General features: G+C 38.9%; 1 protein-coding gene across 2 annotated transcripts in view; it reads left to right on the top strand.

Moving 5' to 3' along the window:
- Positions 1-24,432, top strand: part of CYFIP2 (cytoplasmic FMR1 interacting protein 2) — a 2,832,302-nt gene that overhangs the window by 1,972,328 nt on the left and 835,542 nt on the right. For both annotated transcript variants that reach the window (XM_044069335.1, XM_044069334.1), the window contains exon 21: positions 17,842-17,961. In XM_044069335.1, the coding sequence (XP_043925270.1) occupies positions 17,842-17,961 (120 nt within the window). The remainder of the gene's footprint in view (positions 1-17,841; positions 17,962-24,432) is intronic.

Below are 24,432 nucleotides of genomic sequence, written 5' to 3'. Positions count from 1 at the left end.
AAAGGATTCCGTAAAGCTGCATAGACGCATCCAGGAATGTCTCCTAAGAGAAATCCCTGCTGCGGCTGCCCTGCTCTGTCCGTCAGCTGCATAGGAAATCAGTCTCATGGAGGAGTTAGCAATAGAGGTAAGGGTGGAGAGCTGCGCAGATACCTTGTTAGCAGATCCCAAAGCTACTGAACCCTGAAGGGTATCTCCCAACTCATTCAGGAGTTCCCTTTGAAGTCTAGTAAAATGGGATAAATAATTCAGTGATTGTAAGGTAAATGCCGCTGAAGAAAAGGTATGCTTTCCATACCTATCCATCTTCCTAGACTCTTTATTAGGAGGATGGATATTCGAAGATGTCTCTGACAACTCCGTCTTCGTGGCCACTGCTACCACCATAGCCTCCACAGGAACTCCCTTAGTTAGAAAAGATTTGTCTTCTGGAGCGGTCATAAATTTGTTTGGCCTCCTCGGGACAGGCTCCACTGTGCCCGGAGAGGTCCAAGCTTTCCGGGATATGACCCCTAAAAGTTGGTCATATGGCGGTGTCACCCAGCAGGTGGAAGGTCAGGAACCAAAAGCCTCAAGGTACACTGATTCATCCTCAGTAGGGTTACAGTTCTTCCGATCACCCCTCTATCTAAGTATTTCAAGGATGTCCGCAAAGGAGACATCCTCGGGGGGGATCTTGGGGACCCTTCTGACTCATCCAGATCAGTGTCTGAAGTGACAGACTCAGGTGAGTCAATGTGCTTCCTCTTACAAAGTCTCTTCCAAGGGACCTCTCCAGTGGGATAATCTGGGGAGGTCTCAGAAGAGGGGACACCTCCAATGGGGGCTCCTTGGGGCACTGGTTCCCTACGCTTAGGGGCAGTCGGGGGAGAAGAGGTTGCTACTGGCAGCTGGAGGGACATTGGGTCCAAAGGCAGGCCTTTGGCACTAGACAAAGCTTTCTTTATCGCTTTGAAAGCCTTACCACCCCGCTCTGAAGAAGACCTCCACTCTGAGGAAATGGAAGGTCGACTCCGAGCAGGAGGGACAGGTTCCAAAGCGGACGTGGGAGTCGAGCTCACACGAGCTGAAGCACCGAGAGGGAGAGTCGGTTCCGAAGAAAAACCAGGGTGACTATCCCTCTCGGAGTCGACCCGAGAGCGTCGGCTCCCAGACCCCTCGGATCCAGACTGAGCCGATGAGGACAGGGTTATCGGTTCCGAGGAAGCAGGAAGAATTCTCAGAACCGAAGGTTCCAGCACTAAAGGACCCAAAGCATACTCAGAGAGCGAAGCAGTCAGAGGAGGGGCAGTAGCCTGAAGATGGAATGGCTCCAAAGCCTTTGGGTCCGGAGGAGCTAAAATTTTTGCCAGCGTCATCAGAAAGTGTCCTGGAGGAATGGGTGGAGATAGATGGAGATCTCCTCCTTTACAAGATAGGAGATCTCAAGGTTGGTGAAACCGGTTCCAAAACAGGTGAGTGTCTCGACATAGAAGGTTATCTTGGCACCGATGAAACAGATGGCACTGAGACTGAAGTTGTGCAAGAACAAACAACTGATAAAATATAATCAGATCCTGCAGATAGACTAGTGGTGGACCGTAGCTGGGATAGCTACTAAAGTTCAAAAAAATGACACGGATATATGAAACTTGAATTATGTCACTGATAAAACAGAACGAAAAAAAGATGAAAAAACACTTCTTTTAAATCCACAGAAACCTCACTGCTTCGCCGAATTGGCAAGATGTTGGACTAAAGTGTAACAAAAAGACTGTTACACACTGATGTTTAGCAGTTCAAAGTTAAGTAGGACTAAATCTGTTTATATCCCAGGCATATACATTCCTATAACTCTTCCAAAAGTAACTTGAACACAACTCACAACAGTCTGTGTGGGGAGACCATAACAAGCATAAAAAAGTACCTTAGAATGTTTGTAAAAGCTGATGAAATGTTGTAGAGCAAATGCCTGGTTGCTCAGGAAGTCCTGACTATCCGTTTAGCTTGTGGTAGAGAAAACCCAATCCAATACTTTGTAGTTAGAAAAACACAAGAAGCTTCCCTTGGCAAACTCAATAGTTCCAGACTTGCAGGAAGCAAATGAAGCACTAGAAGCACTAGCACAATTGCTATGTAAACAAACTCAGAAGTTCCAAACTCATGCACTGTTATACACTGATGTTTAGAAGTTCAAAAGTAAAGTAGGACTAAATCTGTTTATATCCCAGGCATATACATTCCTGTAACTCTTCCAAATGATGCAAAGTAACTTGAACACAACTCACAACAGTCTGTGTGGGGAGACCACAACAACCATAAAAAAGTACCTTAGAATGTTTGTAAAAGCTGATGAAATGTTGTAGAGCAAATGCCTGGTTGCTCAGGAAGTCCTGACTATCCGTTTAGCGTGTGGTAGAGAAAACCCAATCCAATACTTTGTAGTTAGAAAAACACAAGAAGCTTCCCTTGGCAAACTCAATAGTTCCAAACTTGCAGGAAGCAAATGAAGCACTAGCACAATTGCTATGTAAACAAACTCAGAAGTTCCAAACTCATAGGAAGCAAAAAAGGCGCTGTAGACTGAAAATAAATCCTTTATTACAACGATAGCATTCCTTAAGCACTAGTTGAGCGCTTTCATCTGCACCATCGCAGACTTCATCAGAACTAGTGCAAAACATTTGATTAACTCATTTAAAAACAGTTTTTGGCGCCAAAACTTTGTTACTCAATTTAAAGAAACAGTACTCCATTTGTAACATAACTAATATTGGACCTATATAAAAACATATAAATCTTGGTGATTTATGTATATACATACCAAAAGTAAATACAAATGTATATATAATTATAAATATTGATTTTAAAAGTCACTAAAAATAATTATTCATGTGGTATTGTGATTGAAATACTAAAACATGAATTAAATTCACTATGTGTACTTACATTTCATCAAATATTGCAGCCATAAAAATATTATGTATCAAGAATTAAAAATGGTTTTATACTTATAAAATCGTTAATACCTGGATTCCTGGTGGAATCAGTTAAAATCTGCCACTTGCTTTCTTTACAGGCCAGTCTTGTTTTCCAATGCCCTCCAAAAGGAATTTCCTTCACCTCATCTATTATCATAAAGGAGAATGTGTGTCCCTCACCATATTCCTTGATGTGTCTGTATAGGGCATTTTTACTATCCATTTTCCTAATTTTATAATAATGCTCATAAATACGTTTCTTTAACTCTCTTTCTGTTTTGCCTATATAATAGGCTGGACATTTTTGCACAGAGCTAAATATACTATGTGCTTGGTGCTGCAATTTCCACCTATGCTCCTAATTTTACTGTGATTAATGTCATTCAAAACAATATCACTGTTGGTGTTTATATGTGTACATTGTTTGCATCTTCCGCACTTTCTGGTGAAAACCTTGTCTTTATTATTGTTTCTGCCTTTCCCTAACTTGGAATGTTCCAGTAATCTTTTTATGTTGGGACCAGTTTTGTATACTATCTTAGGTTCCTCACCCAGTATATTTTTGTTGACATCTGATACTGTGATAATGTCCCAATATTTCTTTAACTTTACATTTCTTTGTAGCACTTCAAGGTGTAACCACTTTCATTCTGGTAAAAAACAGTGCCATTTTTGATTTCCCCCATAGACCTACATACTTTATTTCTCTACTTAATTGTATTACTCATGTTTCTTTTACATAAAGGAGGCATGCCATAGCAATCAACCACTTAGTGCAAGAAATCTGGACAAAGCGTGACAAAATGGGGGGGGGGGGTAAAGGGCCAAAAATAGGGACAGATTTTAAATATTGCTTATAAACTTGGAAAGTTGCTAGAGTAATGGGGTTTGTATTAACATGCATTTTCTGAAGGATATAAAGTCTGAAACTCAAATGTACATCATTATTTGTTGACTTAATTTCTCAAATCTTCTCAGTTATTTGCCAGAAAACCACACATTTTACGAGGAACAGACAAAAAATATGAGCAAAAATCTGGACAGTCTATGAAAAACTGGACAGTTGAGAGATATGGTCATGGTATTTGACATTAAAATGCAGTTAAACATAATGTACATAACAACCAGCTTTTTCTGAGTAGTTTATACTGGACTTAAACTATTTTTTTCAAAAGTAACTTGCTAAGTCCATAAACTTTTCTTTTTCAAAAGTAGCTTAATAAGTCTCTTTTTCCTTCATGTTCATTTTAGTCTTCCTCTGTTCACAGTGTTTTACACCTTTTTTCCCTCTGAAATGTTCTGAGATTGAAGTTTCTTTTTCTTCTAGCATTGAGGTTTGTTGGATAGTGTTGTCTGGATTTTTTGTTTCTTATTTTTCCCTTCTGTCACAATTTGGATTTGGCATGTACCTTTTCTTTCTGCAACACCACCATTTTTTTTTCCCTCATCCTAGATGGCACCCGTATTTGAAGGAATTAGTAACACATTGATACTGGTTAACAAGATAATAGCAGAAATTTATTCAACATCATTAATTATTATATAAATAAATGTAGTTGTTACAAAATTGGTAGGGAGGGTGGCCTAATGGTTAAGTTCTTTACCTTATAGATACAAGGTGCAGGGTTTGATTCTCACATGGGGAAATTGGCTAGGCTTAAAATGGCCCACAAGAGCAGTTTGCCTAGTAGTAACCTATGAGACGTGAAGGTGGCATAACACACTCAGTTTGCAAGCAGGAAGGTAAAGGAAAGTATAGCTGCATGAGTTTTACTTAACCTGTAACAATAGATATTCAAATTCCTCACTGCCTCAATTGCATTTTGGGTTATATGTCAAGAAAACCTACTACTGGCCAACTTTCAAAAGCTCAGACTCCCTTCCCTCTCTTTTCCTGTGACAGGTGGTTGGCTGAGCATATCCTAAGAGAGAAGCCTTCACTTGTGACATTAAGTAAGTGTTCAGGCTGTTTTGCTTTCACAAAGAAGGAAAGTACCTGAAGTCAGACTCATCTAGCAGGAGTAATGTCACAGCCATTCATAATACCGTATAAAAACCAAATCCAACAACAGCAGAATAAAAGAGTTTGAAACCCACCACACAGTCTGGAGGATGACAGGTGGGTGTTACCACTGAGGCATTGAGGAATTTGAACATCTGCTGTTAAACCTAAGTAGGACTTATGAAACTGTACTGTGTTCTTCATTCTCACTGCCTCAGTGGCATTTTGTGAAAATTCCCAAAGCATACCCTACGTGGTAGGCGGAAGGATGGAGATCCAGGATCCCCTGGGGCATGGTCCTGGCAAACCCTGCTCTGGACCTTGAAAAGGAATCCAGTTTGTAGTGCTTTGTGAAGGTATAAACAGAGGACCAGGATGCTGCCTGTAGAATGCTTTTAGAGTCCACCCCTTTCCAATATGCCATTGTAGAGGATAAAGCTCTAGTCGAGTGAGCTTAGAATTGGTTGACATTTCTTAGCCTGAGTATAGAAGACAAACAGCTGTTCAGCATTCCTAAAGGGTTGTGTTCTGTCAAGGTAGCACCAGAGCTGCCTGTGCACATCCATGGTACGTAGATTATTTCTTCCTTGTTTCTTGGGTCCGGATAGAACACTGGGAGATTAATGGCTTGAATCGGGGTAAAGTCAGAAACAACAATAAGCATGAATAATGGATTAATGCCTAGCACAACCCTGTCCTTTTGAAAAATCGGGTAGTGCTGGCCTGCCATGAGAGCTTACATCTCTGAGACGCACCTTGCAGATGTCGGAGCAATAAGTAAAATGGTCTCCCAAGTAATGAACCATAAATCAGCCTGAGAGGCGAGTTGAAAGAGAGGTAAGGTTAATTTTGAAACTTGAAATCCCACAGAGCAGGAATTTGCTTTTGAGGGGGTCTCAAGTGCAACACTTGTTTCATAAACTGTTTGGCGACTTAAAGAGATGAAAGAGGAGGATATGATAAACCGTCTCTAAGTTGTTCACACAAATATTTCAAAACCAGAAGGGTAAAACCCATTTTGGGACTTCTGTATTAACCTAGAAAACATCTTGCACTTCTATCACATCTGACCCCCCCCCCCCCCCCCAGCAGCAGCAACTAAATTTAAAAACTTCTCTAAAGCAGATTATAACCTTTTACAGGATGATATAAATAGCTTGACTGCACCTCCTCCCTTAGATGGAACTGGCAACTATGCCGAGCTCTACACCAGTGCTTTATACAAACACCTGTATACCTACATTGACTCGGCCGTACCTGATAGGAGCAAAACAAGCTCCTCAAGGAAGAGCAAACCTGCCTGGTGGACATCTGCCATTAACAGGCTTTACAAGGAAGAAATTGCTGTCTAAGAGTAAGAGGGAGTGAGCACCCGTAAACTGGAAACACTTCCTCCTCAGCTTAAACAAGCAAATAAGACTTCTTGTGAAGTCCTCCAAAGCAAACTAAGGCCAAAAACAGCATCTATGGGACCTGATAACTTCCCAGACTGTGTCCTACATGGGCTTCAACATGAATTAGCAACACCATTGGGTACTCTTTTCAATCATAGTCTAAGCACCAGCTACATACCAGCTGAATGGAAAACAGCCACCATTATTCCCTTGCACAAAGGTGGTGCTTCCACTGACCCTGGAAACAATAGACCTTTTAACCTGACTAGCCTTATCTGCAAAGCCATGGAACGAATCATTATGAACATTATAAATAAAGGTATAGGTAATCTCCAGACACTTGACCCTACCCAGTTTAGATTTGTCAAAGGGAGATCATGCCTGTTAAACCTGGTGGACTTCTTTGAGATAGTCACCAAGGCCCTGGGCGAAGATCTATGCATACAGCCTACCTGGACTTAACCAAAGCGTTTGACACTATCTCCAACTCAGGCATCATTGACAAAGTCACTCAGCTAGGCTTCAACCCTTATATTGTTAGATAGGTCACTAACTGGTTCACTGATATAACTCATATAGTCAAAATAGTGGAATCCACCTCCAAGAGCAGACCTGTAATCAGTGGTGTTCCACAGGGATCAGTCCTGGGACCACTACTGTGTTCAATCTGTTTCTCCAAAGTACAAGCAAAAACTAAAGATCTGTGGCTGACAAAGTTTGCTGATGACTGCAAACTGGGAGTAGTCATAGAATCTCTAAATGATGTCATCATCCTACAAGCCTACAAGAGAGCCTTACACAAACAAATGATTGGTGCCAAAGTCATGGTCTTAAACTCAATGCAAAAAAATGTATTATCATTCTTTTTGGTAAAAGCGATGTTCCTACTAACTACCACATCGATAGCAACAGCTTAAGTACGCACTCAGTGATGAGAGTCCTGAGCACAGTGGTTGACAACAACCTTACCTTTGACCACCATGTCTCCACAGTGGTAAGAAGGGCATTTTATATTGCTCATCTCATAAGTAAGGGCATTGCCTCCAGAAAAAAAACAGAAGTTGTAAGCTCCCTGTACTCGTTCCTCATCAGGCCAATAATTGAGCACAGTGCCCCTTTTGGTATGTACCTTTCCAAACACCTGCAGCAGTTGCATAAACCACAAAGGTTCCTCACAAGGAAAATTCAAGATCTTCAGCATCTGTCCTATGGGGATCATCTGAAATCACTTTCCCTTTTTATTCTGTTTCATACAGACTACTCAGAGGTGATATCTGCCTTGCATACAAGGCAGTTTCTGACCGTGCTTTATTGGAAATGCTGCATAACTGTAAGTCAAATGGTACATGGGTTATTCACTCTAAAGACCTTAACCTGGTATGTGATATTAATAAAACCTGCTGGAGGGACAGATTTGTCTTTCAGAGGTTACTACACCTTTGGAACCGACTCCCACTTCATGTCAAACAGAATACCTCTTTGGCCCTCTTCAAATGCAATCTGGACAGTCGAATGGGTGACCGTAAATTTACCCTGGCGTTTTCACCTGTGTCCCTCTTGGACAGCGGCATTAGGTGCTGATCATGGAAATAAGGGTAAGAACTTGGCTAGGCTTGTAAGGGCCCCAGGGCCATTAACCAAGTAACTTCATATGATCCTATAAAGGTAAGATTTTCTAGTTGCAGGTTTTCTTGCCACCTTAAATACCTGTTGCACATTTTCATGGAAGAAGCGCCCAAAACATTTTAAAATAGAACCATCCAGGCAGTCAGATGTGGTTGCTGTAAGGTGGATTGTACCATTCACCCCCCCCCCCCCGATGCTATGTGAGCAGATCCAGTCCACGAGGAAGCTTGTGGTAATTGTCCTTGGCCAATTCCATTAAATGGGAGAACCAAATTTGCCTGGGCCAAAAGGGGATTACCACAATGAAGTTTAGTAATTGTTTCTGAATCTTTGGAAGTCCCTTGGGGATCATTGGAAAAGGTGACAATGCATGCAGGAACATTCTTCTTTGTTCAGGTACCACATCACTGTAGTGTTGTCTGTGACCACTAAAAGAGGGCCCAGAGTCCATAAGTGATGAAGAACTTTTAAAGCATGAATCACTGCCAACATCTCTTTTACATTTATGTGCTTTGGCATATCATAAGAACCCCACAAGCGTCATTGCACTTGAACTCCCATGGACAGTTCTCCCAATGCAAAATCTGAATCAGTCTGAACACAGATTAGACTAGAGTCTGAAGAGAGAAAGGAAGTCCTGGCTTCAGAGATAGTACTTGCTATGAGGCCTAGAATTTTGGGAACTCTATTGCTAAGGCCACATCCAGAAGAGAGAAATCTAAGAAAATGCCCTGATAAGGTAGAACTTTGTCTGCTGCTAGAAAGGCCATCCTTTGTGCTGTGTCTATCAAAAACACCAGGAAAACAATTTGTTGAGAGGTTGTGAGGAAGGACATTCGAAGGTTCAGTTTGAAACCCTGAATGAAGGAGGGATGTGACCTTGTCTAAGGACCTATGTACCCGGGTAGAGAATCTGCACTAATCAGCAAGTCATCTAAATAAGAAAAATGTGGATGCCTAGGGTTCTGCAAAAGACAACCACCAGGGTCAGACACTTTGTAAACACATGAAGTGCAGTCGGCAACCCAAAGGATAATGCAGAAAACTGATAAATTAAGCCAACCACAGGAAATCTCAAAAATGTCCTGAAACTGGGAGCAGTAGAAATATGATGATAAGCATCCTTGAGATCTAGTCATCATGAAACAGTGGTCCAGAAGCAATACTAGGACCAGTTGTAAGGTGAAAATTTTGAATTTTGGAACCTTTACAAATGTATTTCTAAAGGACAAATCTAGGATGGGTTTCCAGAAGTGCTTCTTTATTGGTACCAAAAGATTATGGAGAAAATCAGTTGCCTTTGAATATCACAGGCAGTATTTCTGTGACTATAGCTTCTACCATGTGATGGATCACTGGAAGAAACAACTGTATCTGGTCTGGTGGGTGTGTGTCAATTCCCCTGAAAGGGGAAGGGTTTTCTATCCACTGCCAAGTATATCGTCTCCAAAATTATTCTCAGAACTCATTTTCTGAGACTACTTGTGGCCAAGCTGGAGGGTTCCTAGCTTTCTAGGGGAATACTAGGCTAACAACTCAAGAGCCCTTACAAGCCTAGCCAGTTTTACTCAGATTTTACCCAATTTACTATCTATAGTCATCCTGCTTGACCAATTAGAGGTGTGATTGCTTTTTATGAAAATGGAAACACCTCCTTCTTTTGTTTGTTTCTGTTTTCAGGTGGGGGTCTGAATGTGTGATAGGCACTGTAGCCTTGCACTGCTATGGTGCTTTCTACAGCCTTGAGCTACATCTCTGTAGCTGCACAGAAGTCAGTATTCTCCAGTGCAAGGAGAGCTTCCAGGGAGTGGATTTTCTTGTTAAGATTCTTAGCATTGAGCAGTAGTACTTTCAGCTTGGCATTAGAAGAATTTGCAATGTTGCTGGGTCTTTTGGTTTGGCACTGCCTAAAAAAGGCACTATGAGAGTAGCTAATGCCTTGACCAGTTTTCTAAACCCTAGAGGCGACAGGTGCAGACCCTCTCTGGCAAAGCAGCTTGTTCTGTTGATCATGTTATCCCAGGCTGACAAATACTGGTTGCCCTTGGAATGACACTACCAGCTAAGCCAGTCATTGAAGTCAATCATTTTCTGTTTGTACTCTGGTATCATTCTTGCTGAATGTAGAATGCTGTTCAGTGTGAAGCTCATAACAGCTTGCATCCATCATGTCTCTCTTCATGTAGTCCAAGGGGGCACTTCTCAGGTTATTCACACTGACATGGACTATGACTGAGTCATACTGGTACTTGTGGTTGAGTGACATGAGTACCTGCTTGATCTGGTATATCCTAGCCCTTGACAGTCAACTGACTGTAACCCTGTCTTTATCCAACCTGGTGGTGGTGGTGGTGGGGGTGGCTGTATGCCTCATATTGGAGTCTCCTATGACCAAGATGTTTGAATGTGCGGTGTATTGGATTAGTGGCTTGCTTGTGGGGACACTATGATGTGCATTTTTATGTGAAATGGTTGATGTTGACTAAGTTTTGTTTCCATGTGGTTTCTGAAGGGAGCAGACAAGAGGCCTCTGAGGTTTTGGTAAGTTACTTGTGAGTACCTCTGCATATGTGGATTTATGTGATGAGACCATATTTAGTGAGGGGAAATGATTTGCATGTGCTGACAACCTGTTTGACATTTGATTTTTCAGTATGTGAGAGTCATGTCTCACTTTTCTTAATGTAACTGCATCTCTTGCATACTGTTTTGTTTGTTTCAGAATTAAGTGGTTGTCGGTATACATGAGACAATTGCTACATTGCCTGAAGATGCCCATGTCCACCAGGCTGGCTACAGAGATATCAGGAGCATGCCTGTCCTTGGTTTCAGGTTTTTTATTATAGGTTTAACCAAGGAGAAGAATAGGGAGATTTAACTGGACTGGGACGATAGCACGACGACGAAGAATGGGTGCTATATTCAGTGTAAACTGCTGTCCAACAAGGTGATGCTGCTCAGATGCTCCTAGTGCAGCAGGGGGACTGGGGAAGGTTGCCAAGGCAATTATTCTAAGGGAAATTTTAAATTGATTGTGTTTGCATCTGTACAGGGCAGGACTGAGACACAGCCTGGAGAAAGGAGTAAGGGAAGGAAGGGCAGGAGGGGAATAGGGTGAATGGCAGGAGGGGAGTAGGGGTGCTTTGTGACTCGGCATAGTCATTCCAGTGGAGGAGGGGATTGATTCCTTTTTTGAAAGGAAACTGTCTTCTTTTTGTTGAATTATTTCCTGCCATTTCCTTTTGGATCCCTGACTTTTGTTTGGCTGGGACTTTTGTTTGTTCTGCCCCTTGAGGGATGGCGCCTTGTTTGAGTAGAACTTGGTTGCATGCAACTTCCTAGATACCCTTTGCCTCTATCCCCCAACTGTTTGAGAATCTGTGTAACAGAATGCCCAAAGAGCAATTCAGAACTTAAAGGTGCATTCCAAATTTCAGCATTTAAATTATCAGAGAAGTTCTTACTAGGTACCAAAGCCTACCTTTTTAATACAACAGAAGAAGCAATATTTCTCAAGACTGTATCTACACATTTAAGCACACCTTTCAAAACATGTTTTAATACATGAATCAAATTAGAAACAGTTTTGCTTATGTAAGACTTTGCTATGTAGGTAAGGATGCATCAAAATCATCCAATCTGCACACCCAGTGCAAAATAAATTTGCATACATAGTTTTGATTATTCGGCATTCTAAGGCTAAATTGCTAAAAAAGAGAGATCCTTTTGCCCTGAAGATCTAACCCTTTTCCCTTTTTTTGAGGTATTGGATTAGATGAAGCCAAGGACTTTTTCATTTGAGCAGGCAGCTGGGGAGTCAGCAGCTGGGTCAGCAGTCAAATGATAAAAGAGACTTGTCATATCTAAGGAGACCCTACATTTTCTTTAAACCTTTTTAGGCACTGCTGGAATAAATGTTGGTGTCCTGCAGGCAGCTTTATAAACATATTCCAAGGTCGGTAGGGTCCTATACACTACCTGGCTCTTGTGTATTTCACATCTGCTCCCAAGCAACATCACTAAATCTAGTAATCAGCTAAGGAAAAGTGAACACTTGCTTGGACTTAAGCTCAGTTTCACCTTTTGAAGAATCAGAGTGACTGGTCTCAGCATCAACTAGGAAATCACCATTGTTGTCATCAGATTCCTTATTATTCTCTGAAACAACAGAAAGGTCTCTAGCCAAACTAGTACTGGAGTTGTATATGGGAATATAATCAAACAGAATTAGCTGTCTGCAGAACACTCTTAGCCAAGGAAACCACATCAGTCTTCTAAACAACTGTAATCTGATTATCAGCTGTATAATAATGCTACTGTTTCTTTTTCCTTTGAACTTTACTACTAGATAAAGTTCCCAGGGGCAAAGTATTATGTCTGTCAGGGAGTCTCTTACCCCAGACTAGTCCAACACCTGAAGAGTTTGATTCTTCCATACTTGTGCCAGGTACTTGAACAGACCCAGAGGATGTGATTAAATCCTGTTCCATAGTGGCTGCAAACCTTCACTAGAGGGGAGACAGGGAAAAAGTTAAGTGATATGTGGGCTGAACAGTTGCCCTGACATAATCACTGACTGTAGGCCAAAGCATATTTTTATTTTTTTCCTTTTTAGGTGCAAGCAAATTTGATGGGAGGGGGAGTGGTTACCAGAGTTAGGATCCATCAAATCAAAGGAGAGAATGCCATCCAGAATAATAAGCTGGATAATGTATCACATTAAACTGTTGAATTGTCTAGAAACAAGTATGTCCCCATACAACTAAACTCTGCCAGACTGCCTTTTATCACAAAAAAAAAAAAAAAAACGGTTTGAAATGTCTTCAGAAATCTTTTACAACTGACAGAATTAAAGAATTTCCAGTACACAAAATGCAAACACCAAATCAACCAATGTACCAAATCAGTGATTAAAAACTAGGGCCTCACAGTTTAACCATGTTAAACTATCATAAAATAAGGCTTAATAGCAGTATAAACCTTATCTTCTTGTCAGAAAGAATAAATTTCCACAATATGTTAACCATGTTAAACTATCATAAAATAAAGCTTAATAGCAATGTAAACCTTATCTTCTTGTCAGAAAGAGTGAATCTCCACAATATGTTCAAATAACTTCATTCATAGTAAAATTATGATTTGATTTTAAAAACACACACAGCAGAGTCATGCATATAATAACTTGATATGTAAATGCTGACAAAATCTAAATGCTGCACTATTTTCCTGTCAAAAGAAGACAATAAAACAGAGTAACAACAGTATAGACAGGCATGATTCATTTGCAATTCTGACTACACGAGGCAGCCTGTAGTTTCCAACAGCACATATACACCTTGTACTTCTGAGAGAATTACTGAAAGTTTCATCAGAAACAGTAAAAACAAGCAATTAACAAAGGTAAACATCTAATAAACACAACTGCAAGTAGAAATTCCATTAGGAATTACTGTAAACACTGAAAGTAATTAAATGTTAAAATAAATATTTTTTTAAATAAACATAAATATAGAGAATAATAAATGTGATAAGGATCCTGTAAAGAATCAGAGGACTGTCTTCTTTGGATGGCAGAAAAAGTCTGAACAGTCACTTCCTGTGACAGTTGAAGGGATCCCACTCAGGATATGTTCAGGCATTCAGCTGTCACAGGAAGACAGATGGAAGAGAGTCTGAGCTTTTGAAAGCTGGCCAGTACTGGGTTAACTTGGCAGATAATCCAACTTGCCACCATGGGGGTAAGAATGATCAGCTTTCACTCTAATTAAGACAGACCTACTCATCTAATTTTGTTTTGCTTATATATTACACTAAAATATTTATGTTGAGGTATTCGTGTTGCTTTAGCACATATCAAAAGTGTAGATCTTATAATTTCATTTCCGTAAACCATGTTCATAGTGCAGAGGATCTTTTTTCATGGTTTATATTATATGTTCGAAGTATGAAAACTTCGAATCTCATATGATCGACTCCATATGAGCGAAGTTTTCAAACATCGAACATAAAATATAAACAAACTAAAAATAAAAAAAACCTACCTAAACGCTCTATGCACCCCCACACCCTCACTATTTAAATATATCAACTCCGAGATTGCACTACATTGAAGTGAATGCAAATATTCCCTACGATGATCTGGAATTGTAACGTTCGATGTTTGAAAACTTCGCTCATATGATGTCAATCGTATGAGATTTGAAGTTTTCAAACTTCGAACTTACAATATAGACCCCTTTTTTCATGCTTCTTGTCATGTGTTCCACTCTGCTATTATGCATTTATTTTCACTTACTGCATGTTTCCTCTTGTTAAGCACATTTTTTTTGGTTAACAGTTCATGAAATTGTATTTTTTATGTACAGATTGACATTTCCAGTCTTCTTACTGAAGTAAATTCTTCAGTTTGAAGGACATATGCAAATTGCTTTACATGCCCATAGAAAAAAAATGACACATTCACTAGTTGTCTAACAACAGGGTGCAATATGTTTATCTGGAAATAAAATTTTATTCTGTCAGCTGCCCTTACTTTGCATCACTTTGTTTGCAGATAGCAAATAGGGTTGCCACCTTTTCAAATGCCCATTTTTTTGTAGAAATGCAAGTGCAAAGGACTGAACTTCACCTTTTTGCCAGATTTAAAGCTTATTCATTTGAGTTGCTTATTCTGCTTCCAGTAACATTTAGGTGTTTCAGATACAAAATAATTGTTTTATGTAACTCTTAAAGAAAAGTTAAGAAGTGTTTTTTGTCCTAAAATATCAGGACATTTGCCATTTTGTAGTATTTTTTGAAGGCTACAACTGCCCAAATAGGGACTGCCTTCTGCAAAGGAGCAGAGTTACTAACCCTGAAGGAAAATGAACTATGGGGAGAAACAAGCAGGCTTTAGCAATATTTAAAGAATAGAGGCTTACGTTAAACTCATCCTTTTCAAACTAAATACTTGATGTAGGCCATTTAAAATGTACTCATTTATGTGGAGTTAGTAAAAAGCTTAGTAATGGAAGATACAGAGTCCTGGATGGAAATGCTTTGTGATACTAATAAGGAAACAATATTTTAATGGATTACCCTATATCCTGCCATTATGCGCAAAAAACAGACTTCCCTTCAGAATTCTGCCCATGAGTTTCCCTACTGTTGTTAAGTGAACAGTGCTGTAATTCCTTTGATTTTTATTGTTTCCCCTTGTACAGAGGTTAAACACTTGCTTTTTTTCATTTCTCAGACACTTCTGTATTGGCCATTAATCTTTTGATGTTCTCCATCAGGAAGCCATCAGCACACACTCCATATTTCTGAGGACTCTGGAAAATAGACCTCATGATCCTTGTCCTTGTGCTTTATTCTCCCTAAGGTCAACCAGCTTCCTCTCAACCTTATCCTCTGTATCCTGGCATCTGTCCTGCATCCTCTGATGTTTCTACTCTGCCTCTCTTCCAGCACCCCCTTTTCCTTGTATTTCTTTGTGAATTTTGACATTAATGCTTTTTCCCAGACTTTTGTGATCTTCCTTATAACTTTGATCAGCATGACCAGGTTCCCCTCTTCCTTTTTGCATTATGTCTAAAAAGTTACAATCCAAGCCCCCCCAACACTCTCACAAGCAGATAACTCAGATTCAAAGAAATGCAAAGGATAATCCAAATGAAAAAAAAAAACATTCAGGAATCAGGCATGACAAATCTGTTTCATAGTAATGTTCAACAAATGATTTAATAAAGCAATTAAACATCAGTGTTTAAACTCATATACATGAACTTCCTCAGGTATTTGAAGTACACTTTTTGTAATGACATATCATCTTGTCTTAATTACATTCCTCTGAAGTGCTAATTTCTGATTCCAAAGAATCAGACGGGTTGCCAGGCTCACAGTCTCTCTTCCTTATGTTCAGTCACATAACCATCAACTGACTCTTAAACCCCATATTTTTATCGAAAACGAAATGCCTTATATATCACAGATTTTTTTTTTTTATTTTTTAGTATGCTTGAAATGTATTTTAAGGGAGATCAATCTTAGCTCTTTCTTAGGTAGTTACTATGCTTGTAATCCAGGAGACCATTGAGGAGCGAAGCCCAAATTCTTTCACTGACTTCTTGTTTTCAGGTACGTTTCTTTGATGCTTCAAAGTAGTTGATGTACTGCAGCCCAAAAGTGAAGAAGTATTCTGAAAAATGGTAGTTCAGTGAAGTTTAAAAAGTGAAATAAAGATAATGAAGATTGAGATTTGAATTTGTACTGTGTAGGAATAAGTAAATAATTTATCTTGAAATGTAGAAAAAATAAATTAAAACAAAGGCTGTTAATGTTGTATGTATTTATGTTTGCTTTATTCTTTCTTTGCTAACCAAGCAGACCTAGGCTATAACATTGATAGACTTTTATGGTAGCTGGCATTCTTATAATAAGAGTGTTATATGAACAAGAAGAAAAATTGGAATTCTGTTGTGTTAATTTTCATTAAGCAGTAAATTAAGCCATAAGTGAATATCAGAAGATTTTCACTGTGTCTTGTATTGTTGAGAGCTCAAGAATTATTCTTTGAGAAAATGAGAAGTATAGCATTAGTTTTATTGAGCATGGTTGTGATATAACAATGTTTCTTTCAAAAAGTTGAGCAAATGCAGAAACATTTCAAATCAGCAAAATATAGAGAAGGAATGAAAACACTGCTCATGGATTCAAAAAAGTTTAATTCTGATATGTATAGAAAGACAGATAAATGGATAGAGATATCTCTTTATTTATTTACATTATTATATTGTTGAAGAATTACTGGGTAGGATACTGAAACATAGATGATAAAACCATGAAGCTTTATGTCTTACTATCTCATTGTTATTAGGTCACTTACAGACATAATGTATACATATATATGACACTAGCTGGCATATCAGCTATTTTAGAGACACTTGTGTCATCTGCAAAAGAAGGTTATCTTTTTCCTACATTTCCCTGTGCAATACATTTAGTCACTCTTCTATTAATCTTATGTGTGGCAACAGGTCTTGTGTGCATTTCTCTCTGTTGTCATCTGGAGCTGTATCCATAACCATTGCAAGCTCTGTATTATTGCTGCATCAACAGGTGCTTGTGCCCTTGTGCATAAGCTGTCTGAGTAAGCAGTATATCCATTACAGCACGGAACTTGTTGGGTCTTAATAGTGCTGCATTGTAGTGAACCTAGGTTGCCTGCCTCCTCCGTGGATGGGCACCAGTACCATCCTACTGTCCATTTATTCTGTATACACTGAATTTTGTTTTTAACCAAACCATGTCCAATTATACATAAAACTTTATTATGGATAAATGGTATCTGAAATACAACAGAAAGGAGAACTACAGATGATCATGAAGTCTTATTATACAATGTGCATGTAATAAAAGTCATTAACTGACACTAAAATGCAGCTTTTGTTGCAGCAAATAATTTAGTATGCTGCAGGTTTAAGTCATCTAATGCAGATGATTTGCCCAGATTGCCATACTAGATAATTCTTCAGTTTGTTAAAAACAAATATATGCTTGTTCTGCTTAGTATCTTTGCATTTCTGATTAAACATTGCAGCTTACAAATGTCTTTTCATATCTACTTTAAACTTAATGATTTTGCTGCCTATAGAATGAGATGATTAAAATGCTGTATCTTTTAACCAAAAACATCCAAAGGCAACGACACATATTTTTTCACTGAGTGGTTGCCTTTGGATGTTTTTGGTTTGGATTTGTGCATCATATATCCATGGGATTTGGTGTTTTTAAAATGCTGTATCACTTACTGATGGTACATCTTTGCTTAGTCTATCGCTTATTACCTGCTGTCTTTCTGTTTCTTCTGTTTTTGCAGCTGTTAGGCCGATCAATTGACCTGAACCGACTGATCACCCAGCGCATTTCTGCTGCAATGTACAAATCACTAGATCAAGCAATCAGTCGCTTTGAGAGTGAGGACCTCACATCCATTGTGGTAAGCACTTCAGTTTCTTTTCACATGGATGCAGATTAAATTTTTTAAATAAGGAGTTTACGTAGAGACTACTTTCTTCTTTGCAATAACATCTCATATGTTTTAATTGAAGTATACTTCAGACGTACCAGACATTAGTATGGCTTTTTTCAGCATTTTATGTTATAATATTCTTAGTTAAATTGTTATATTGCATGATTATTTTATTGTCTGTAAAATTCTGTCATCTTGACAGTCTTCTAAACTGTTTGTAATGTAAGTGAAATGCATGATTTTAAGTAGGCTTGTCTTTCTTATTTACTATTCTCAACCAAAATGTATTTGTTTGTTTGCATAGTAAGTGAGCTGGCCCAAAAATTACTTTCAGCACAGGGTTGGGTCAAAAGGTCTACCAAAAGGGAACACTGTACTCAGTGATGGGTCTGATAAGGGCTGAGTAGAGTGGTACTGTAACTTCCTTCCATAAGTCAAATCCCCATGACTTTTAAGGCTACATCTTCATCTTATACCAGCTCACTCTTTAGAATCACAGTGTGCTAGTTTAAAAACGTGGATTCCACTAAGAATTGCACACATAACAAATTCAGTACACTGACAGTAACAAGTATTAGGGAAGTAACATCTGCTCACAGGTGGCTAACATCAGCTGCTCACTTTCAGAGGCCAAGCTCAAAGCATTCACACCTGCAGTGACCATGTATAACATGCATGTTTTGACCTGTAATTGGCTGACACCCTATATTATTAATAACATGATCAGTTAAGTATCACAGTTAATATAGTAAAAGATAAAAAGGTCATATGTGCTACTCACAGTTTATTTCTGGAAGTAAAACTGTAATACTAATGTGCAACGTGAAAGAAGCTTTATTTGTATACTTGCAGGCAATGAATTACCAAATACAAGCTAAAGCACACAATATAGGGCATATATAAATAATTATAACAGTCTGCCAGACTATTTATTAAAGGTGCTACAAGTCACAGTATGTGCAAAAAAAAAAATAAATAACAGGAATATATAATGTGAAGGTAGCTTTAATTATTCAGTTAGAAAATGACTTACTGAACACAAACCAGTGTCCACAACGTAAGGTACAGAAAAATAATTGAAATACCGTACAATGAAATCTATTGATGGAAAATGTCCCACTTCATGGTATCTTCCAGAATGTAAAAATAATGTGTAAGGTTAAAAAAACTGTAATCATTTTGACTTGAACAATCCCGGGAGTTCATTAAAGTTCCTGTTTGTGACTCAGGAACGTGCTAGCTGTAGTGTTCTCATTGTCAGCTAATTTATATGTTTCCTGAGTCAGAGTTACTACTGCAACATGCAGATCATGGCTGAATTACTTTAATAATCTTCTGCTTGTGTAGGCAGTGAAATCCCTCACCAGTCACTCACACCGACATATACACAAACATAAACACACACACACAGACACACACACACACACACACACACACACACACACACACACACACACACACACACACACACACACACACACACACACACCACAGTCCCAGCACCTGTCTTATCCTCCTATGGTTCCCCTCCACTCCACTTATACTTTAGTACCATTACTGCATGTATGAATTAGGCTCTAGTGTCTAGTGTATCCCTCTACTCAAAATCCCTGTTGCACTTCTGTTGCCATTACAGCACTTTAAAGAGCCCTCCTTTGTGGTCTATCTGTTTCACCCTTTTGAGGTGTGTGCTGTTACAGCCCCCCCCCCCCCGATCTCATTACAATTTTTTTTTTAATACCTATATTGAGTTATCACTTGCAACATAGGCAAATGTGCATTTATATAAAAGTAATCAAACTGTATTAACAAGTTCACATTTACCAACCTTATATTTCGCATATATTCCTATATATCACATAACCTAAGCAACATTACATAAATTATTCAGTTTCTGTGCCCTTTTTTTAAAACAAGAAACATTTTTAGTAAACCATCACTTATGCCATAGGCAATCATATTATTTACATAAATGAAAACAGATCACACCAACACAATCCTAGTTGCAAGCATATTACATCACAAACCATACTGACACACTCCCAGATGTAAACATTATACATTTCTTGTAATCTCCCCAATCATTTTCAGTCAGACATTACATAGCTCATTTAACTCCTGCCTTCCGTTAATCCTCTTTCCTCCTCTGTATGTATTGTTTCCACAATTCACATTTTATTTAGTTTGCTCCTACCCTTTTCTAAAGATCTCAATTCCAGTTGTTTTATCTATGTTACTATAGTCACTACTTCTAGTATAGCTGGCTTAGATTTTGATTTCTATTTTCTAGTAATTGCTTTTTTGGCAGCCACCATAATTAGACACAGTAAACCTTACCATGTCTGGGCAATTCAGACTCTGTATCATAGCTCAGAAAAATCATCTCCCTTGTCACACCAGTCTGCCCACCCAGCATCACCAACAGTGCCTCCTACAGGAAATCTGATTGTGGTAATGAGGTTGAGGTTTCTGGCGCATGTGGTGTGGAGGGATTGGGATTTCTTTAGATGTAGCATTTCTAACAGAGCTGGGTCAGACATGGCTTTGTAAGTCAAGCAGAGATCACCTCTAAGTAGTCGATATGAGACAGAGAATAGTTGGAGTTTTTTCAGTCTGTCCATATAGGACAAGTGTTTAAGGCCTAGAATCCTCTTTGTGAGGCCTCTCCAGTTGTTGCAGGTATCTAGTGAGGTACATGCCAAATGGGGCATTGTACTCAATTATTGGCCTAATGAGGGAAGAGTAGAGAGAGACAATGACCTCTTTCTTCCTGGATGCAAAACCCTTAGTAATGAGATGTGCCACATAGAAGGACTTTCTGACCACAGTGGCAGTGTGGTGGTCAGAAGAGAGGTTGCTGTCAATCTGTGTTCCCAGATCTCTTATAACGCCTTTTGTGTTCAGTGGACTACCATCGATGTGGTAATTTAAGGGAACCGGGTTTTTCCCAAGGGGGATGACAACACATTTTTTGGCATTGAGCTTAAGGCCATGATTCTGACACCAGTTGTTGGTCTCAGTGAGGTCTTTCTGTAGGATGTCAACATCACTTATGGAGTTAATAATAGCTCCCAACTTGTAATCGTCTGCAAACTTTTGTCAACCAGAGTCCCTTCATGTTGGCCTGGACTTTAGAGAAGTAGATACCAAACAGGAGAGGACCTAGGACTGAACCCTGTGGGTTCTATCTGTGAGCCAGTTTGCAACTCACCTAGTGATATAGGGGTTGATGCCCAGCTTAGTGAGTTTTTCTATGATTTCTGAGTGGGGAAGGGTATCAAAGGCCTTGGCCAGATCAAGGTAGGCTGTATGAACCACCTTGCCTTCATCCATAGCTCTGGTGACTGACTCAAAGAAGTCGACCAAGTTGAGCAGCCATGATGTACCCTTCACAGAACCAAACTGTGTAGGATCCAGAGTTTGGAGATTCCCTATATCCTTGTTTATTAGGTCCATGATGATGCATTCCATAACCATGCATATCAGACTCATCAGGCTAATGGGGCAATAGTTTCCGGGGTCTGTAGTTGCTCTTCTTTTGTGAAGAGGGATGACTGTAGCAGTGCGCCATTCAGTAGGGACAAAGCCTGAGGTGAGACTGTGACTGAACAGGGCACACAGGTGAGGTGCCAGTTCATGCTGTAGTTCATGTAGAACACAGCCAGGGATATTGTCCGGTTCCATAGAAACTGTATTCTTGGCCTTGGACAGTGCTGTTTTAACCTGTGCAGCAGTACTACTGGGTGCCAGGCAGTCTACTGGTATTGTGATTGGTCCTTTGGGGAGGTGAGAGAGCAGTAAAGTTGGCACTGAATCTGTTGGCCAGTATATTGGCAATATCTGTTGGCTCAGTATAAAAGGTACCATTGTGCAGTAGCTCAGAGCAAATCTGGGTATTGCTGTGGAGATTCTTTACATAACTATAGAAGGCCTTGCGGTTGTCTTTACTATCTGCTGCAATTTTGTTTTTATAGCTAGCTTTAGAGGATTTGATGAGGGATCTCAACCTTTTGTTGAGGCTGATAAGGGAGTTTTTCCAGTCTTGGGACTTCACCTTATTTCTCATTAGTTTCGTCCTTTTGTTGTAGAGTTTGTTTATGGCAGGAGACCACCAGATTGGCTTCCTTTTTTTGAGGTAAGCATAAGCTTCTTTATTCTACTGGGTAATCCCAGTCTGCCCAGTTCTGCTTGAAGAATCAGCTTATCCCACTTAACTGTTGCCATCTTCCCCTCCCAGATAAAGTCCTTCAGCTCTTTATTAATTGTTATCCAAAACTTCTCTAATTGATAAAAATATGCCTGACCTGTGTATAAGACTAATGGGACTAAAAACATTTTAACTGCTTGAATCTTGCTATTCATATGCGTATAATGAAGCTTCCATTTTCTCAGTTTTTGTATTATCTTTTGTTAAGTCTCTTCACACATATCCTTAACTGCCACAACAGAATAATTTTTAATTCATACTCCTAAATACTTCATTTTGTCATGCCCCCATAAATATGGATCTTGCTGAACTAATTTATAAGTGGATGCATGGTTTACTGCTATTGCCTTTGTTTTAGCTTTATGAATTTTGTATCCTGAGAAGATTTGAAATTGTCTAAAAATGTTCCACAACACTGTAATGTCTCTTTTTAGATTTGTCAGGTATAAAATAATATCATTTGCAAATGGAGCCAGTTTTTCTTGACTACCATACCAATTATATCCTTGAATTTTGAGTCCTTTTTTTATTGTCAGTGGTTCTAAATATAGTGCAAATAACAAAGGGGAAAGAGGACACCCCTGCCTGGTACATCTGCTTAAGCAGACATTATTGGAGAGGTCCCCATCCAGTTTAATTTTTAGCTCAGATCCCTCATATATCCTTCTATTCAATCTTATAATTTTTTCAGGAAATGAAGATGCTTCCATTGCCAAACTTACTCTGTCAGATGTTTTCTCTGCATCAAGACCCACCAACAACAATTGTATTTTCTCACACTCTGCTTCCCTCTGGATCATCAGTGTTCTATTAGTGTTGTCAAATGTTTGCCTTCCCTCCACAAAACCACATTGATCCATATCTATCAATTTTGACATTAGTTTTACCATTCTTTTAGCCATTGTAGACATGAACACTTTATAATCATGGTTTAATATTGAAATGGGCCTGTATAAAGCTGGATCTGATGGATCGTTACCCTCTTTAGGTATTACAGCTACCACTGCTTTCTTCCATGAAGTTGATGCTTCTCATGCCCTTAAAATACTGTTAAAGCCTTCTAGATCTTTATCAGTTTTTTCCCTCATATCTTCCAATCTTCGACAGGAATACCATCTACTCCTGGGGACTTTCCTGTAGATTGGTTATACATCACAATTTTTATTTCATTCTCTCCTATCCTAACCATTAGTAATTGAGCCTTATCTACCTCTAACCTTGGCATATTTAATTCTTCCACAAACTTTTCCATTTTTGTCTTTTCTTGATGTTCACATTTATCTGTTTAATACAGCCTTTCACAGAATTTGCAAAATATGTTTAATACCACTACAGGATCTCATGTTACCTTCCTTGTTATAGGCTCCCTAAGCTTGGTGACAGGCCTTTCTACTTTCTGTTACCTGAGGCATTGTGGTAAAAGTTTTTGTTCTCTAGTGTTATCATCAAACTTTGTCAGTCTCTCTAAATAATTCTTGTTACTTCTTAACCATAGCTCCATTTCTTTTATTTCCACCATAGTTTTAACCTCCATCTTAATTTTATCCCACTCCCTAGCAATATTTTCAGAAGTAATTTCTATCCTCTCAAATAGATTCTGAATAATGTCCACTACCCATTCCTTAAATTCCTCTCTTTTCATCAGATAGGTGGGAAGGCACTAGTGTCTCATTTTTATTGTATTACCCTGTGTTTTTATTTTAGTTATTATTGGTGCTTGATCTGAAATAGTTGTTGGGTTCATATCAAGACCTTCAATTAAATGTACATGTTCCTGTGAAATGTAAATCCTGTCTAGCCTAGCCCCAGTTTTTATATCTTAGGGAATAATATGTAAATTCGCTCTAAACTCCTATTACTGAATTTACGTGTTCCATACCTAATATTTTCATATATTTCTTCAAAAATCTACGATCCTTTGTTATACTTTCCCTTCTGCCCCCCCAGACACATCTTCACTGCTGCAAATAAAATTCCAGTCCCCAGCTATAAGTAATATTCCTTGCTGAAAATTTAATTATTTCTCCAATAATTTCTTAAGCTCCATTATAGCAGTTTTATTTGGAATATAATGTACATGCCAGTGTAATCATTCTCCCTTGCCAGTAGCGTCTTTTATATCCTCTCCTATCACTATTGGAGCTCCTCTTGCAATATAAGTATTGCTGTTTTCCTTTTTCCCAGATATTCCACTGAATAACCATCCTAAAAAATATTTCTTTATCAAATTC

The sequence above is a fragment of the Protopterus annectens genome, chromosome 4.part0 (assembly GCF_019279795.1).
Source record: "Protopterus annectens isolate FY-2018-M chromosome 4.part0, PAN1.0, whole genome shotgun sequence".
Lineage (NCBI taxonomy): Eukaryota > Metazoa > Chordata > Ceratodontiformes > Protopteridae > Protopterus > Protopterus annectens.
Note: the sequence above shows the minus strand (reverse complement) of the source record. Positions and strands in the feature narration are given on the sequence as shown.